At 38.5% G+C, this 17,307-nt stretch overlaps 1 protein-coding gene across 1 annotated transcript in view; it reads left to right on the top strand.

The window, feature by feature from the left end:
- Window positions 1–17,307, top strand: part of dnah9l (dynein, axonemal, heavy polypeptide 9 like) — a 429,781-nt gene that overhangs the window by 262,436 nt on the left and 150,038 nt on the right. The window contains exons 53-55 of the mRNA XM_060828114.1: window positions 249–411; window positions 499–622; window positions 15,978–16,120. Coding sequence (XP_060684097.1) covers window positions 249–411; window positions 499–622; window positions 15,978–16,120 — 430 coding nt within the window. The remainder of the gene's footprint in view (window positions 1–248; window positions 412–498; window positions 623–15,977; window positions 16,121–17,307) is intronic.

Raw genomic sequence — 17,307 nt, 5'->3', positions numbered from 1 at the left:
AGGGGGTATTTGTAGGCTAGTTCCTTAAGATTGATATGTGAGAAGCATTAAAATGCATCTTTATCTACCACCCTTATATGAGTTGATGTAATGCATTAACCAGCAGCATTTAGTGGAATATGATTTTTCTGATAACAAAGTTTCATTCCTGCTCACCAAGAAAAGTGTTTTAATTTGAGCTGATTTGTTACAAATTTAGACCTGCATGACTGAAACATGTTTTTACTGAGATCATGTTTAATTGACAGCTGTCGGATAAGTCGCATTTTGGAGGCTCCACGAGGCAATGCCCTTTTAGTTGGTGTTGGAGGAAGTGGCAAACAAAGCTTGTGCCGTTTGGCTGCATTTCTCAGTTCGCTGGAGGTGTTTCAGATTATACTACGGAAAAACTATGGCATTCCTGATCTCAGGGTAAGAATTCTGATTCCTAAGAAAAGGTAACTATGTTTTGACCTAAGAGTTCCTTACTACATTTTTTGTATCTTAATGATTACACAGAGTGACATTGCTGCTTTATATATTAAAGTTGGAGTGAAGAACATTGGCACAGTATTCCTTCATACAGATGCTCAAATACCAGATGAACGATTCCTTGTTCTAATTAATGACATGTTGGCTTCAGGTAATAGATCATTTTAATTCAAATGTAAGTAATTCAGTTTGATACTTTCTCGTAATAGCACCACAGATTTCTGCATAAAGAGTTTGACAGGAATATTCATCCTTAGAACAGTTCAGACATATGATATTTAAAATGAGCAGAGGTCATTGGATTACTGAATAGACTTCATCAGTAGAGGTGAGGGGTCGACCGTAAAGACTAGTTATATAACATCCATTACCTCACCCTTTGTGACCCTTTTGAAGCATGCAAGCCAAACATAATTTGCTGCAATCAATAAATGCTGAATGCATTCAAGGAAGATCTTATACACTATTTAGCATGGCTAATGTGCAAACCTCATTCAAAGATATTTCAGAGACAAGTTTTGAGAGTTCATCATCTTGGATACTTTTTGTAGGTCATTTCATTTTAAGTATAGCATTTAAAAGAAAAAGTGGTTCAGCTATTTTCGTAGCAAGTATATCTCTTGAATCAGAAGACTTTTTGTAATAGGTTTTCTTTTGAGGTTACTTTATTCTGCATTAATTTATATGCATTTGCTGTATCTAGATTCAAATTGAACTGCTGTTAAGTATGGTGCATTTGTTTTCGCCTTCAAAATGCATACAGTTCAATTACATAAAACTAATAAGATAACATTCTTAGAATTAAAAGAAAATAAGTTGTTTTGTAGATCTCCAAAAACTCAAACTATTTTAAAACCATTTCAAGTGCCTTCTCTTAATCCGGTTTTCAAAAGTCTAAAATAAACTCCTGACTAGCTTAACAACACTACTTATGGTCTTGAGAGCCCTTTTATGGCATCAGTATGCACAGTAATCAAATATTTTCAAATGTTTCCTTGATGTCAAGGGCAGCTGCTCTCACCTTTCATCTAGCTAACAGCTCAGACATATATTACTTGATCGGAGCTGCAATGAGGTATAACTTGAGTTCTACTACCCCACTGTATAACTGTTCGATGTTCTTCTTAACAGTAATGTAAAAGTGACAATATAACTCCAGAACCTAACTGATTCTAGAGCGGTGATATTGTGGGATATGACTAGAAGAGGCATTCTTAAACCACTTGAGTTTGACATCATAACTGTCAAAACGGGTTTATAAATTGTTCAGAAAGATCATTCTGTTCATTGTATATGTGTATATTTATTGTGTTTGGTTGAATGTATGTGTTGAGTGTTAACTCATAATACTTGAATCACCATTCATAGCTTTAGACTAAGACTTGGCTAAGGGGTTAGGAGGTATATGCTTGTAATGCGCAAGTCTGGAAATAATCCAATGAACCTATAACGACTGACTCCATTTCTATCCATCACACAACGCTAGAGATTCGGGTTCAATTCCTGCCTCAGGCAACTGTCTGTGTGGAGTTTGCACATTCTCCCCGTGTCTGTGTGGGTTTCCTCCGGGTGCTCCGGTTTCCTCCCACAGTCCAAAAATGTGCAGGTTAGGTGAATTGGCCATGCTAAATTGCCCATAGTGTTAGGTGAAGGGGTAAATGTAGGGGAGTGGGTTTGGGTGGGTTGCTCTTTGGAGGGTCACTGTGGACTTTTTGTTCTGCCGAAGGGCTGTTTCCACATTGTAAGTAATCTAATCTAATCTAATCAAAGTGGCTTTATGAAAATTAGCATGACCACAGAAGGTACCTGCCCAGGTGAAGGTTGAAAGGTAGGAAGTATGGCCTGGTATGCTATTCAATAAGATCATGGCTTCAACTCCACGTTCCCATTTACTTGCAATAACTTTTGACTCCCTTGTCAGTTAAGAATCTGTTTACTTTTGCCTTAAAAATATTGAGTGATCGTGGTGTCTGGAGAAGAGAGTTGCCAAATTCATGACCATCAGAGAGAAAACATTAGTCTGCATCTGTAACCTAAGTGGTCTGCCCTTTAGTTTAAACTGTGTCCTCTAATTCTAATTTTTTCCATACGATGAAACAAGCTTTTCATAACCACCTTGTCAAGTCTTTGCAGGATCTTGTCTGTCTTGTTAAGCTTTCCTCTTCTAAACTCCAACAGATTCCGGCACAGCATATCCAAGCTTTCCTTAAAATAACAGCCCTATACTTTCCATACCCCACCACCAACACTCCATCCCAGGGATCAGTTGAATGAACTTGTTCTGTATTGCTAATACATTTCTATCCTTTTTTTTAAATGAGTACACCAAACTGAAATCTGTATCCCAGATGTGATCTCACCAACAGTCTGACAACTACAGCAAACCCTTTCATTTCGACGATGAATTTACAGTTTACCCAGTTAAAGCATTATTGTGTTACTTTAACAAACTTGATATTCCTCAGAATGATAGACACATATTAATGGCATCAGATTTTAAGAATCAGATCCACGTAAACAATAACTTAAAGTTCCGTAAACAATTTCTCCACCCAACATGTCAAAGGTTGCAAATCTTGCTAAGGGATAAGAGTGTGGTTAATGGAGAGTATATAAAGTTAACGGACTAGATTAGTGGGAAATGTGAAACCTGTAAAAGAATTAGAGGCCACAACCACATCCTGCAGTAAGTGTTCTATTGGCAGATAGCTCTAACAAGACGGCTGCCATGAATGTAAACATATGATATGAAGATAGAAATATTTTTATTTAGCATTTTGTCAACCAAACTTAGTCTTTATGCAATAATAGAGTAAGGACAGAAAGGCAATTTTAGACAAACTTTTGGAGAAAACTTATATATTTATGTTCCTGAATTATTTCAAAGGACAAATGCATAAAAGTAAAGAACAATAAGGACTTGATTTTATAGATGCTAACACTTGCTGTTAGCTTCTAAGAAAACTGATGTGGATTTCACCTTTACCAGTGTCAGTTTGAATCTGGTGCCAAGTCAAGGAGATTTCTTGTTGTCCAGCAATAGTGATATCATCAACAAGGCAGGCAGTCGATAACATTGCTCCCTCAGACTGCAGAGCAACAAATAATCGCCACTGAATCGCTTTTATTTTGTTTCTAATAACATTTAAAATTTGTAATTGTGATATATAATTGAGATTAAGGTAAAAAATATAAAGTATCAAAAATTTCAAAAAAAGATAATTTCTGTGTGAAACTATTTATAATGGAAAAATTTGACATCCAGCAAAGTGAATGAGGCTGTTTTAGTGATAGTTATGAACATAGTATACTGCTTAAAACCTCATTCAATAAGGCGTACCTTTTTGAAGAACTTTTTCAGAAATACTGTTAATATCGAAGTGAAAGTTCTTATTAGTTCAGTAAGATCTAATCAATTGCAGTACATGTTCTAGAGAAGTCTAGAATCGCTGGCATCTTCTGGATTTTCACATTTAATTGCACTAGATTCCAGATAGTGGTTTTAGGAGAGTTCTGACGCTGAATGCTAATATTTTGCAGTCCTGACAAGTGCAAATCTGTGCTTAGTTCTATCCCTCCTTTAATTAATGTATTCCCTTTCCTCTGTAAAATGCTATTGCATTCCAATTCTGTGTCATGACATCCAAAACTCTTATCTATTTCTCACAAGAATGTCTCCTTAAATTGTTTATCAGACTTTTGATGTTATTACAACTAATGTTGGAATACACAATCATGGTTTAGTTCCCTCCTGTCTGCTGGTCATGTTGTAAATTTAAATGCTTTACCTAGTCATTGAAATAGCCAATTATATATTTTATGGTAGGATTACTCGACCAGGTGGTCTAAATGCACAAGAACAGCTTTTGGACCTCTCCAAAATTTGTCTTTTGTGCTTGTGACATCTGGACAGACACCAAAACGTTAGTGTACAAAGCAGTGTGGTGATCTCAACGCTTCTGAGGGATCAGAAACTTGGAACAACATACCAAGTATGTTGACGACATCTGAAGGCACTTGAAAATTTTCATCAACGCTGCCTTCAAAACATCTTAACTATCAGCTGGGAAGAGAGAAGAACCAATGCCAGCGTGCTGAATGAAGCAAAAACAACAAGCATTGAAGCCTACGTCATTAAGAACCAACTAAAATGGAGCGATCACGTTGTTTGGATGACCGACGAACGTCTGTTGAAACAAATCTACTCCTATCTGAAAGAACGCAAATGTAAAAGAGGTGGACAACAGAAGATATTGAAAGATGTTTTAAAAGCCAGCATGAAGAAATGTAACATCAACATCAACAATTAGGAAACCAATGCCAAGGACAGGAAACTCTGGCAAACCATCATCCGAGAAGGAAGAGCAACTTTCAAAGCCAACAGATGTGCAGAACTAGAAGAAAACGGAAAGTGAAGCAGCAACAACCAAAGCCCAGTCTGTCATCTGGAACAACTTGAGCTGAATGCTGAAGAACTTTCAAAGCCAAGATTGAACTCATAAGCCAGCTGAGAGCCCATAAATAGATCAACGGTATGAAGACCATCATCCTTGACTTCAAGGGATAGCCACGATGACAACAAAGGGCAGGTTTAGAATAAAAAGATCCAGGTTTCATTACTGAACAACAAAATCATTAATTTATTCTAAAACAAGATTTATTCAACAAAGCCACAAAATCGGTTAATGCATAGCTGGAAATATGAAGGTATAAAAATTTATACTTTTAAATAATACAAACCACCACCCGCCCCCCTCCCACACACACACGCACACATACGTCTGTTTTAAAAAAAGGAAAATGTTCTCTGCAATAATTAATTATGGAGAGAAAAGGCCAATAAATGTTAGTCCATAAAGGAAAGAAAGGTTAAGGTATGAAATCTTCAAGATGGTCTCAATTAGCTTTCTGGTATATGTGGATAGATGTCATTAAACTTAGACAGTTGTCAGCGGAACTTGTGCAGATACAGTTAGTTTAGAGCTGATGAAGAATTCAGAGGCATTTCAAGAGAACATCAGAATTTGCGAACTGAATGTTCTCATTTTCAGCTAAAGCATTTTGTTGAGTTGGAGTCATTGCACCCAGTTCATCATGGCTCAGGGTGACTTTGCCATTGCAACCTTCCTATTAATTATGCACTTAAGCTCTACAGCACCTACTGGTGGAATCACACAGGAGAGGTGGAAATTCGCCACTGCTGAGACATTTATGGCATTTGTGTAGTTGGCATCGTATTTCTTAGCTCAGCTGGTCACAATTTATGATGCTGGAAGGAATTTTCCCATAGTTTGCCGTGCTCCACCATTACCACAGAAGAAATAGCCCAACAAGCAACGTTCACCCCACCACCCCACTTTCCTTGCTTCATGAACAGAGATTGCAAGGCGCTGGTGGACTGGGTGATAGAGAAGAAGGCAGTTATTATTTTCCTGCTGACTGCCAAGGAGGCTATTCCACCAAACCGATAGAGCCTGGACACACTAGCTTGGGTCGGTGCTGCATCTGGGTTAAAAGGAATGTCCATCGGTACAGCAAGAACGTCAGTGACCTTCTGCACTTTGCAAGGGAAAATGCTACCATTCTCTCTCTACTACCTCACAGAGCTGTATCACTCACTCTAACTCTGTCACGGCACTGAGTTCTCATCAAGTCTCATGCGCTACAATTCTCACTAGTGCATAGAACTTTTCCATTCAATAGCTCTGATACTTATCCTCCCTAATTATGAGCCCCTCCAATTATTCACACTTCCTACTCATTGACCGGGAACGCCTCACCATTTGTCCTGCAAGACTGCTAACTACTCTTCACCATATTCAATCCCTCCCTTTGTGTCATCGATTTTGATAGGGGACTCTCCAGTTAGAGGCGCAGTCAGATGATGCTGCAATTTAACATCAGAAACATCAGAATGGTGCGTTGCCTTCCCAGAGCCAGGATCAAAGATATCTTGGAGAGAGTGCAAATATTCTCAAAGGAGAGCAGGACCAGCAGGAGGTGATTGTACACATTGGAACTAATGGCACAGCAACTAAAAAGGACAAGATTCTGAGGAGAGAATATTGCAGTGAAGACAGAGTTGGACAAAGACATGGACAAGCAGTCAGTTGGCCCCAGCTGCGAGGTACCCACTGATTTGATGTTGGGGATTAGCATTGTCAGGTTTCTCTCAGAGGAGAGGAAAATAGAAAATGAACATCTACCACACTGATGCATTCAGACTGACCTAACTATAATCACAGATGGTAGTACTGGGCTTACAGCACTGACCATGGCCCAATCCCTTGACTCTCTGGATACTTGGACTCTTGTAGGAACAAGTGCATGACTGATCATGGCCAAATTTCTTGTGTCAAATCTGACAAGTTCTTTAGTGCCTTCCTCCTTTAATTCCCCTTGATCCGACTAAGAACTACTCCCTTTTGAATTTCAGATATGCCTATTTAGTTGAACTGCATATTGTGTGTTTTCCCTGTATGTTTTTGGCACTTGTTATAGGTATGACATTGATGTAGCATGGCCTTGGAGAGTGAGATGTCCACCACTTTAACTGTTCAGTGCTCCCCACTGTGACAATCTGCCTGCGTCTCCATCTGAGCTTTAAAAAACACAACGCAAGCACAGAATAAATACAAAGTGAGTGAGTGCTAAGAAATCAAGCTAGGAACCATAAGGTATATCCTGTGCAGAGGTGCATGTGTGTCCCTGCATGTGAAGCAACCTGAGTCCACAGTCAAGTCTTGAAGGGCTGTAATGGTGTTTAAGTTGGATGAAGAACAGGCACTATGTGACAAGGCTGGCCATTTGTTGAAGGATGAAAGGTGGAGAAGAATGGTGTCCATGGAACATGTAGGGATATTATAGTGAAGACAGAGTTGGACAAAGACATGGACCAGCAGTCAGTTGGCCCCAGCTACGAGGTACCCACTGATTTGATGTTGGGGATTTGCACTGTCAGGTTTCTCTCAGAGGAGAGAAAAATAGAAAATCGCATATAAAGCAAGCTGGGCGAACATTGAAGTGCAAATGCACGGAAATAAGGTAATTGCTGCTCAATAGTTAGATCCTGAAGTCACCATTTAAAGCTTAAGGGATAATTGGAAACTTTGTTCTCAACCTTGAGATTGTGATTTTTTTTTAATCTCTTATTTTCCCAACTTTCCTGACAATACCCAAGCTACTGCAGTGAGGCGAAATTTGGCTCAGTGTTTCGGTTACCATACTGGTCTGTTTCCATGGATGGCAAAGTGCTAAACTGGATTCTTATTTCTTTACTGTCTATACAGTTTTACGTTAATGTGATACATCAGCTGTTTGTTCATAAAATCAACTAATGGCTTTATCAGATTTAGGTTTCTTTAGTTCATTTAGTGTGACAAATTTAAATTGTCTTCATTGTTGCATCATTTATTTGCTTGATTCTATGTGGCTTGCTTATTGCATGATCTGATGTTTTGCTCTCATATGAAATCAGCCTGAGACCATATAAGACTTTTTAAAAGTGCTGCTTTATTGTTCAGATCCTTCAAATTATACAGTCACAATCATAGAGTTGTACAGCACGGAAACAGACCCTTTGGTCCAACTCATCCATGGCATACCAGATATCCTAAATAAATTTAGTCCCATTTGGCCCATATCCCTCTAAACCCTTCCTGTTCATATACCCATCCTTATAGAGGTTTATGAGGGGCATGGATAGGGTAAATAGACAAGGTAGCACTGGGACTAATCCAGATATTTCTGTCCTAGAGGACACTTTTTAAATTCCTGCTGAACCTGCTGTATTCTCTCCTCAGAATCTTGTCCTTTTTAGTTGCTGTGCCATTAGAGCCAATGTGTACAATCACCTCCTGCTGGTCCTGCTCTCCTTTGAGAATATTCTGCACCCTCTCCAAGGTACCTTTGATCCTGGCTCCGAGGAGGCAATGCGCCATTCTGATGTTTCTGATGTTGGTTGCAGCATCATCTGACTGTGCCTCTCACTGGAGAGTCCCCTATCAAAATCGATTGCTTGAAACCTAACGTACTCCTTTTTATATTACACCATCTCGTTGCCAGAAACCTGGCAGTGCTACATTCTCCTGAGAGTCCATCGCCCCCCCCCCCCCCTACATTTTTCAAAACAGCATATACATATTTGAGATAGCCACAGGTGACTCCTGCACTACCTGCCTCCCTCTCTTACCTTTACTGGATGTCACACATGTATCTGGTGTATCTTCAGTTTTCCTCCCTCCCTGCAACTTCCATCCATCACACCCCCTAGCTCCTGTAAAATCCTCATTACCTCTCACTGCCGCTCCAACTGATCCAATAGATTCGCAACCAAACACACTTCCTGCGACATAACTATCAGTAATATGGAAACTCTCCCTAATATCCTATACCCAATAGGAAGAGCACATCACTGTACTAAAGGCCATCTTTGCTCCTGAACAATCTACAGACCCAGAAAATAGCAAAGTCTTACTGCTCTAAAAACACTGTTCCAGACTAGCTTAGGATCAATGCTTTTATATTTTTAAAGTTCAATCAAGAAACCAATCTCAATGACAGTATATAAATAAACAAAATCCATTCTAACCCATTTTGTAGATCTACAGAGGAAAACTAGTAAAGTTACATTATAAAAAGCCACTTAGCTACTCTGCTGCTGAGAGTTCCCACACACAAGCAAGGTCAGCTGTGAACTTTGCTGTTTGTTTATTTTTCTTACAACAAACCCTGATGTCCAGAGATACTTGAAAACATACAGCAAAGGCTGCAGCTGTGCAGGTTACTGCTTGATCAGACAGCAATGTAGATTTCTTTTTGCGTTTAAATTACTGCTAACAGTCACTGCCCTCAGTCTGTCTTCCTCATTTTTACAGTGCCGTTGTTTTGATTTTTTTTCTCTCCAAAGTTCCAAAACAGTGCAATGGCTTATAAAACAGTAATTACAGCTCCTAGACTTCAAGGAAATCCACTCCAACACTGAAAATACCTCAAAAAAGGAGCAACTCTTACAGCCACAATTTTATCCTGTGGTATCTTGGGTTACCCAGAATGCAACATAAAAACTCAGACTAGGCTCTCATCTAAGCGTAATTAAATAGCCAACTGCCTCATTATCTAATTAGTGACATGCATGAATGGATAAACAAGATTCCCACTATCCCTACCTATTATCTAGCGAACCCACAGCCCAAGGAATGGACTTGGCAGAATCAAAAGGGAAAGAAGACCCTGCTGAGTTTGACTCTAGTCTGGCACTGTGAAGAGACATAAGAGGTGTATATAAGATAATTTTCTATGTTCTCTGCAATTTTGCACTTGTGTACTTTTTAGCCTCACTTGATCAAACTTTTTGCTCTCTTCCCAATTCTCAGACTTCCTGCTTTTTCTACCAGTTTTGTGTGTTACTTCTTTGAATCTTACCAATTTCTTTGGTAAGACGGTGTAATTGAGCCATCTTTCCTGTTTTTTTTCAGCCAAACAGGAACAAATAATAGTTGTAATTCTTGCACTCATTTGTTTAACAAGAACCATTGCCTATCCACTGTCTACCTCTTTAGTAAAATTCCCCAGTCCATGTTTTGGTAATTCTTACCTCATATCCTTGTAGTTCCCTTTCTTTGCTTGAAGGAAGAAGTCTGCTATCTTTGCCTAGTCTGACCCACATGTGACTCCAAACCTGAAGCAATGTGGCTGACTCTTAACTGCCCTCTGTTATACCCTAGCAAGCCTCTCAGTTGAACTCACGATGTCAGTGATATCATTAGCATACTTTGAGGATCAATTAGCTAAATAGAAACACAGTAGGCATAAATGTTTCATTTCTGGATTGCCAAGATGTAACAACTAGAATGCCATGGGGATCAGTGTGGTGGCCTTAGCTGTTGTCAATCTAGATCAATGACTTGGACATAGGGACCAAATATATGGTTGTCAAATTTGCTGATAACATAGAGAGGTAAGAGAATGTGTTGAGAGGAGAACATGAGTCTGGGAAGAGATATAGACAATGTAAATGAGTGGGCAAGAATTTGGCTGATTGAATCAATTGTGACAAAGGTGAGCTTCTCTGCTTTGGCTGGAAGAATAAAAAAAAGCAGACACACGTTTACCTACAAAAGGGTGTTTCACCTAATGCTACAAAGTTTGTATTATTTGCTGTAACAAAGGAAACTGGGCTTGGATATCACGTTGAAAAATCTCAGTCATTTACTATAACTAATATTGTTCACAAACCATACATTCCTCAGGCTCATAAGTATCCTAGTTAACATTAAATTATTAATTTACAATAGTTAAGTATGTTTTCAAAAGAGTGTCATGCTTCAAGTGATCTGAGGTAAGTTGGAATTTGAGTGTTTTATTCCCTTGTGTTTGATGAAATAATGCATGCATCTTTAAAGTTATGCTGTCACAGCATCCATAAGACATGACACAATGCATTTTAAATTGAGAGAGATTTCAGAACACTGTCATGCAGAGGGATCCAGATGTCCTACTTAACAAATCACAAAATGTTAACATGACACATGATTAGGAAGGCAAGCAGAATTTGTTTATTGTAATGGAATTGAAGTATAATGGAATCCCCACATGGTGGAAACAGGCCATTTGTCCCAACAAGTCCACACCAACCCTCCAAAATGCATCCCACCTAGACACATCCCCCCTATTCTATCCCTGTAACCCTACATTTCCCACAGCTAATCCAACTAGCCTGAACATCCCTGCACACTATGGACAATTTAACATGGCTATTCCACCTAATCTGCACATTTTTGGATTGTGGGAACAAACTGGAGAACCCGATGGAAACCAGCCAGAATACCCGGTAGGGAAATTCTATAACAGTTGGACAGAGTATTGGTGAGAAACACAAACCAAAGGAGCTGGCTTACCAACAAGCAAAGGCAGAGGTAAAGGAGAATCTACCACATGAAAACAGTTAGTGAATAAACAAAGCAAAGAAAATGCAAGACTTACTGAGGTGAATGATATCCTTCACTGCCACAAAAATTACATCTGGCCGACTACACAAAGACAAATGTCTTGGAGACCCAAGAATGGGAGTGATCTGATCAAAGAAAGGGAAACTGTCAGTGCCCATTGGGGGAGCATTTTGAAGACCTTTTCAATAAATAATCTGTTGTTGTTTGAGAGTGTTTTCAACTCCATTGCATAATGCTCATTTAGAGATGCATGTTGGAGTCCAGCAAATGGAGACAATAAAAACATTACATACACGAAGAATGACAAAGAAGCAGCAGTGATTTGATCCCTGCTAAAATATTTGGACGTGGAGGAAAAGAGCTAGCATTAAAACTCCATGAGTTTAATCCTCAGATCCAGAATGAAGAAAAAGTCCTGAATGATCTTAAGGTTGCCATGATTGTGACAGTCTCCAAGAAAGGGGACACATCCAACTGTGGAATTTCAGAGGCATCACCCAGCTCTCCATTGGCAGAAAAGATCAATACAAGAAACCTTATGAACTGACTCATTACACTTGCTGAGGACTTACTCCCCAATCTTAATGTGGTTTCACATCTTCAAATGGAATGTCTGACATGATTTTCAAAGTTCTCCAACTGCAATAAAATGTTGCAAATTGCATTAATCTCTTTACATAACATGTTTTGATTCAATACAGTCTTTAACGCTTGAATTATGGATTCTGCTGAAGTATGGATGTCCTCCAATATTAGTATCATCCGCTAGCAATAATCATAACGATATGCATCCATTTTAAGGTCTTTTGATGTAAACCAGGAGTAAAATAATGTTCTGTCATTTTCCAATTTTTTTAAATTCTAAGATTATTAGCGTCAGAATCAAGCATAGCCAGCATGGCTTAATTAAAGGGAAATAGTGTCTGATTAAACTTATTAGAGATCTTTTGGAGAAATTTCAACTGGACTGGATTGAGAGAAGCCAGCACATGTGTTGCATTTGGATTCCAGAAGGCGTTCAACAAAGTAAGTGGGCAAGCAGTGGCAAATGGAGTGTCATGTGAGAAAATGTGAAGTTGTTCATTTTGGAAGAGAGAACAAAAGAACAGAACATTATTTAAATGCAGAATAAATTGTGCAGAAAGCTGCATCAGAATGGGACTTGGGGTTATTTGTGCACAAACACACAAAATTAACGCACAGGAGGACCTAATGGAATAGAACATCGAACCTTACAGCGCAGTACAGGGCCTTTAGCCCTCTATTTCACCCACCTGTGAAACCAATCTGAAGCCTATCTATCCTACACTGTTCCATTTTCATCCATATGTTTATCCAGTGATCATTTAAGTGCCCTTAAAGTTGGCGAGTCCACTACTGTTGCAGGCAGAGCATTCCATGCCCCTACTACTCACTGAGTAAAGAAACTACGTCTAACATCTGTTCCATATCTATCACACCTCAATTTAAAGCTATGTCCCCTCATGGCTAGCCATCACCATCAGAGGAAAAAGGCTCTCACTGTCCATTCTGCCTAACCCTCTGATTATCTTGTATGTCTCAATTAAGTCATCTCTCAACCTTCTTCTCTTAAATGAAAACAGCCTCAAATCTCTCAGCCTTTCCTCATAAGACTTTACCTCCATACCAGGTAACATCCTAATAAAGCACCTCTGAACCCTTTCCAAAGCTTCCATATCTTTTCAATAGTGCGGTGACCAGAACTGCATGCAATATTCCAAGTGCGGCCACACCAGAGTTTTGTACAGCTGCAACACGACCTCGTGGCTTCAAAACTCAATCCCTCTACCAATAAAACCTAACCCACTGTATGCATTCTTAACAACCCAATCAACCTTGGTGGCAACTTTCAGGAATCTATGTACACGGACACTGAGATCTCTCTGCTCACCTACACTGCCAAGAACCTTACCATTAATCCAGTACTCTTTGTCCCCGTTGTTCCTTCCAAACTGAATCACCTCGCACTTTTCCACATTAAACTCCATTTGTCACCTCTCAGCCCAGCTCTGCAGCTTATTTATGTCCCTCTGTAACCTGCAACATCCTTCGGCACTATCTACAACTCCACTCACCTTAGTGTCATCTGCAAATTTACTAACCCATCCTTCTAAGCCTTCATCTATGTCATTTATGAAAATGACAAACCGCAATGGTCCCAAAACAGATCTTTGCATACATCGCTAGTAACTGAACTCAGGATGAACATTTCCCATCAACTACCACTCTCTGTCTTCTTTCAACTAGCCAATTGCTGATCCAAACTTTTAAGTTACCCTCAATTTTATGCCTCCATAGTTTGTGCAATAACCTACCATGAGGAACCTTATCAAATTTCTTACTGAAATCCATATACACCACATCAACCGCTTTACCCTGATCCACCTGTTTGGTCACCTTCTCAACAATCTCAATAAGGTTTGTGAGGCATGACCTACCCTTCACAAAATCATGTTGGCTATGCCTAATCAACTTACTCATTTCTGGATGATTATAAATCCTATCTGTTGTAAGCTTTTCCACCACTTTACCCACAACTGAAATAAGGCTCACTGGTTTATAATTACCAGGGTTATTTCTACTCCCCTTCTTGAACAATACTGGCCTTATTTCGAGGGAGTTGCAATATAAGAGTAGGAAAGTCTTACTGTAACTATATAAGGTGCTGGTGAGACAACATCTGGAGTAGTGTGTGTGGTTGTGGTCCCTTTATTTAAGGAAACTTATAATTTCCTTGGCGGATCAGAGAAGGTTCACAAGGATGATCCTTGGTACGGAACGATTATCTTATGAGCAAAGGTTAATCAGGTTGGGAGTCTATTCACTGGAATTTAAAAGAATGAGAGGTGATCTCATTGAAACACATAGGATTCTTAAGGGACTTGATAGGGTAAATGTTGAGAGGATGTTTCACCTCATGGAGAGTCTAGGATCAGAGGGCATAGACGCTGAATAACAGAACACTAATTTATGTCTCAGATGAGAAGGAATTTCTTCTCTGAGGCTTGAGTGTCTTTACCACTCCTTACCGCAAGAGCTATGGGAGCAGAGTCCTTGTGTATATTAAAGTGCAATATAGATTTTTGATCAGTAGGGGAATGAAGGGTTACAGAGAAAGGGCAGGGAAGTGCACATGAATATTAGATCATCCATAATCCGAGTGAAAGACAGAGTATGCTTGAGGGGCTGAACAGCATAGTCCTGTTCCTATTTCTTATAATCTTATAAACTGTGTAAGTATAATGCATACTTTATAAAGAAGCCTAATCTGACTGACTTTTTGAAATAAGGACCTCATATTAAAAATGATTCCATGTTTCATAACTGCTGTTGTTGATTCAATGTCAGTCAAACTGCACACAGTTTACCTTGGCAGCAATCATAAAGGGAAGCATTTAGGATTTCATTAGTCTTTGCACCAGACTCTCGATGTGTAAAAATTAAAGGGCACCACAAAAATTTCAACACAATTTACTTTGCTTTGTGAAACAGTAATTCATCCATGTTAGTATAGCAACCATTTTAAGCTTTTAATCTGTGTATTCAGGATGTGAAATGTTTTTTTAAAGCAGCGCTCCAAGAAAAACTCCAGTCACCAGAGTAGGGGAATTCTCAACCAAAGGGAGAACAGAAAGAAGGTTTTTCAGAAATCAGCTTCAGTTCTGCTGAAAGAATGCAGGTGATCTGCAAGTGCCATAACCACAGAACTAGTAAAGAGAAAGAAATATTTATTTTACTTCCCAAATCCCACTCTGCTTACTGAGATCACAGGTTCAAGCAAACTCCTACTATTCAACTACAGAACTGTCATGCTTGTTGAATTCTGGCTTCTGGTTTTCAACCCCTTCACGTCAGAAAGGCTAATCTTCAAACAAGTGACAGATCTGCAGTGCGAACTGTCTGATCTTACTTTTATCATTATGCATATCGTCCTATCCATTCCTATTCTTAATTTTTGTATTTTTAGCTAATAACAGTATTAGCTTTTTACTTGGCAATCTTCAGATAGAATTGTGCAGTAACTAATCTCTGATCTTGATTAAGAATAAAGCTTTGCTATTGTCCATTTGTAAATTAGAGCATGTTGAATAAACTAAAAAGGGAGCTAAACAAGCAACAAGAATTTAAGTTTGCATTTCACACAATGGCATGCTAATGTGGTCATGACAGTAGCTTCATGCAATAATAATACATTTATTATGTATAATGCATCTGGAATAGTATATTAAACAATTTTGGAGTTATATCCTGTAGAGTAAGTCTCCATTCAGTCAACGCTTTCAAATTAACTAACCTGTAGTTTTGCCCACTACCACAAAGATTTTCTCCTCAATTCTGAAAGCAGCTCTTTTTGCATAAATTCTGTAGGCACATTTTCAGTTTAATTAATAGCTTATCTTTACTCACTATGGTTTGGCATTATTAATAGGTTTGCATATATTTGACTGTCCATAGTTTCAATCTATATTTATATCGAAAACTAAAGAAATATTTGTATTGAAGCTTTCAACACACAAATGCACTACTGTGTTTCAGGGGATATTCCAGATTTGTTCAATGATGATGAAGTGGACAGTATTATATCTACCATGAGAATGGAGCTTCGAGGTCTTGGATTATTGGACACCAGAGAGAACTGCTGGCATTTCTTCATTGACCGAATTCGACAACAGTTAAAGGTCATCCAACATTATCCTTATTTCACTTAATCTGTTAATTATAAACGATATCCAGTATACTAATTTCCACTGCACCATTAAAATTTAGTTATACTTCTATGAGGAAAATAAGTTGTATCGTGTTCTAATATTAGAAATGTGTATAGCATGAGAAAGCTATGTGGTCGAATTCTTGATTTAACAAAAAAGTGAATATGTAATATTTTCTCATAGCAAACTTCTGTACCCTGCCAAAGCTTATTTTAGTTTCTATTCTCACAAAAGTGTCAGGTGAATGTTAATTATAGGGGAAAGAAATGAATATCTTTATTGTTAAGGCTATCTTTTGTCAGCATTTTGTATCTTTAGCTATTTGTCTGTGATTAGTATATTTCTGCTGTTGTATATTCTAGAAGTATTATTTTAAAAATATTAGAAATAGTGGATTTAATATTGATTTTATCTTTTGCTTTGGCACATAAACAAGAATATTTTTGACCTGACATTTAACACTGAGATTCAGAACAGGTTTTAAATTGTAATATTTCATTAAGGTTTGTAAAATAGTCTGAAAAAGAAATGTCTATAACTTGTAAAGTTTTATCAATAGGAGGAATATCTGATAAACTAATAATTGTGATTAAAAACAAAAAATGTTAGAAATACTTAGATGGGACTTGAACCGAGGCCTTCCCGTTCAAAGGCTGGAACACTGTGCTGTGAAGAATATTGTGAATCTACTTGCACTGACATGCCCAGCACCAAGGCTGACGTAGGAGATGTTGCTAAACAAAAAACAAGTGTTACTTTTGGTGATCGAATGACATAGAGAATTTCAGCATGAACTTCTCAATCTTTGCTTTATAATGTTTTTTCATCTTTGAGACATCCTTAACCTTCAGATTCTCACCACAAGACAAAGTTCTAACACATCAAATGTTGCACCTAGTCTTGTCTGCTTGCCTCACCAGTTGAGCTGTCCAACAAGACTGCACAACTTCTCCATTCCAACCTTGGTGGTAGCTGAATGTTTTTTGTATGGACCTAGCACAAGCAAATTTAGGATTGACATGTTCCAAGTAAGATTGTTGATGTAGAATTACTTCTGGCTTGGTTAAAAACAATGACTGCAGATGCTGGAAACCAGATTCTGGATTAATGGTGCTGGAAGAGCACAGCAGTTCAGGCAGCATCCAAGGAGCAGCGAA

Source organism: Hemiscyllium ocellatum, chromosome 7, assembly GCF_020745735.1.
Source record: "Hemiscyllium ocellatum isolate sHemOce1 chromosome 7, sHemOce1.pat.X.cur, whole genome shotgun sequence".
Classification (NCBI taxonomy): domain Eukaryota; kingdom Metazoa; phylum Chordata; class Chondrichthyes; order Orectolobiformes; family Hemiscylliidae; genus Hemiscyllium; species Hemiscyllium ocellatum.
This window is presented reverse-complemented; position numbering and strand designations above follow the sequence as displayed.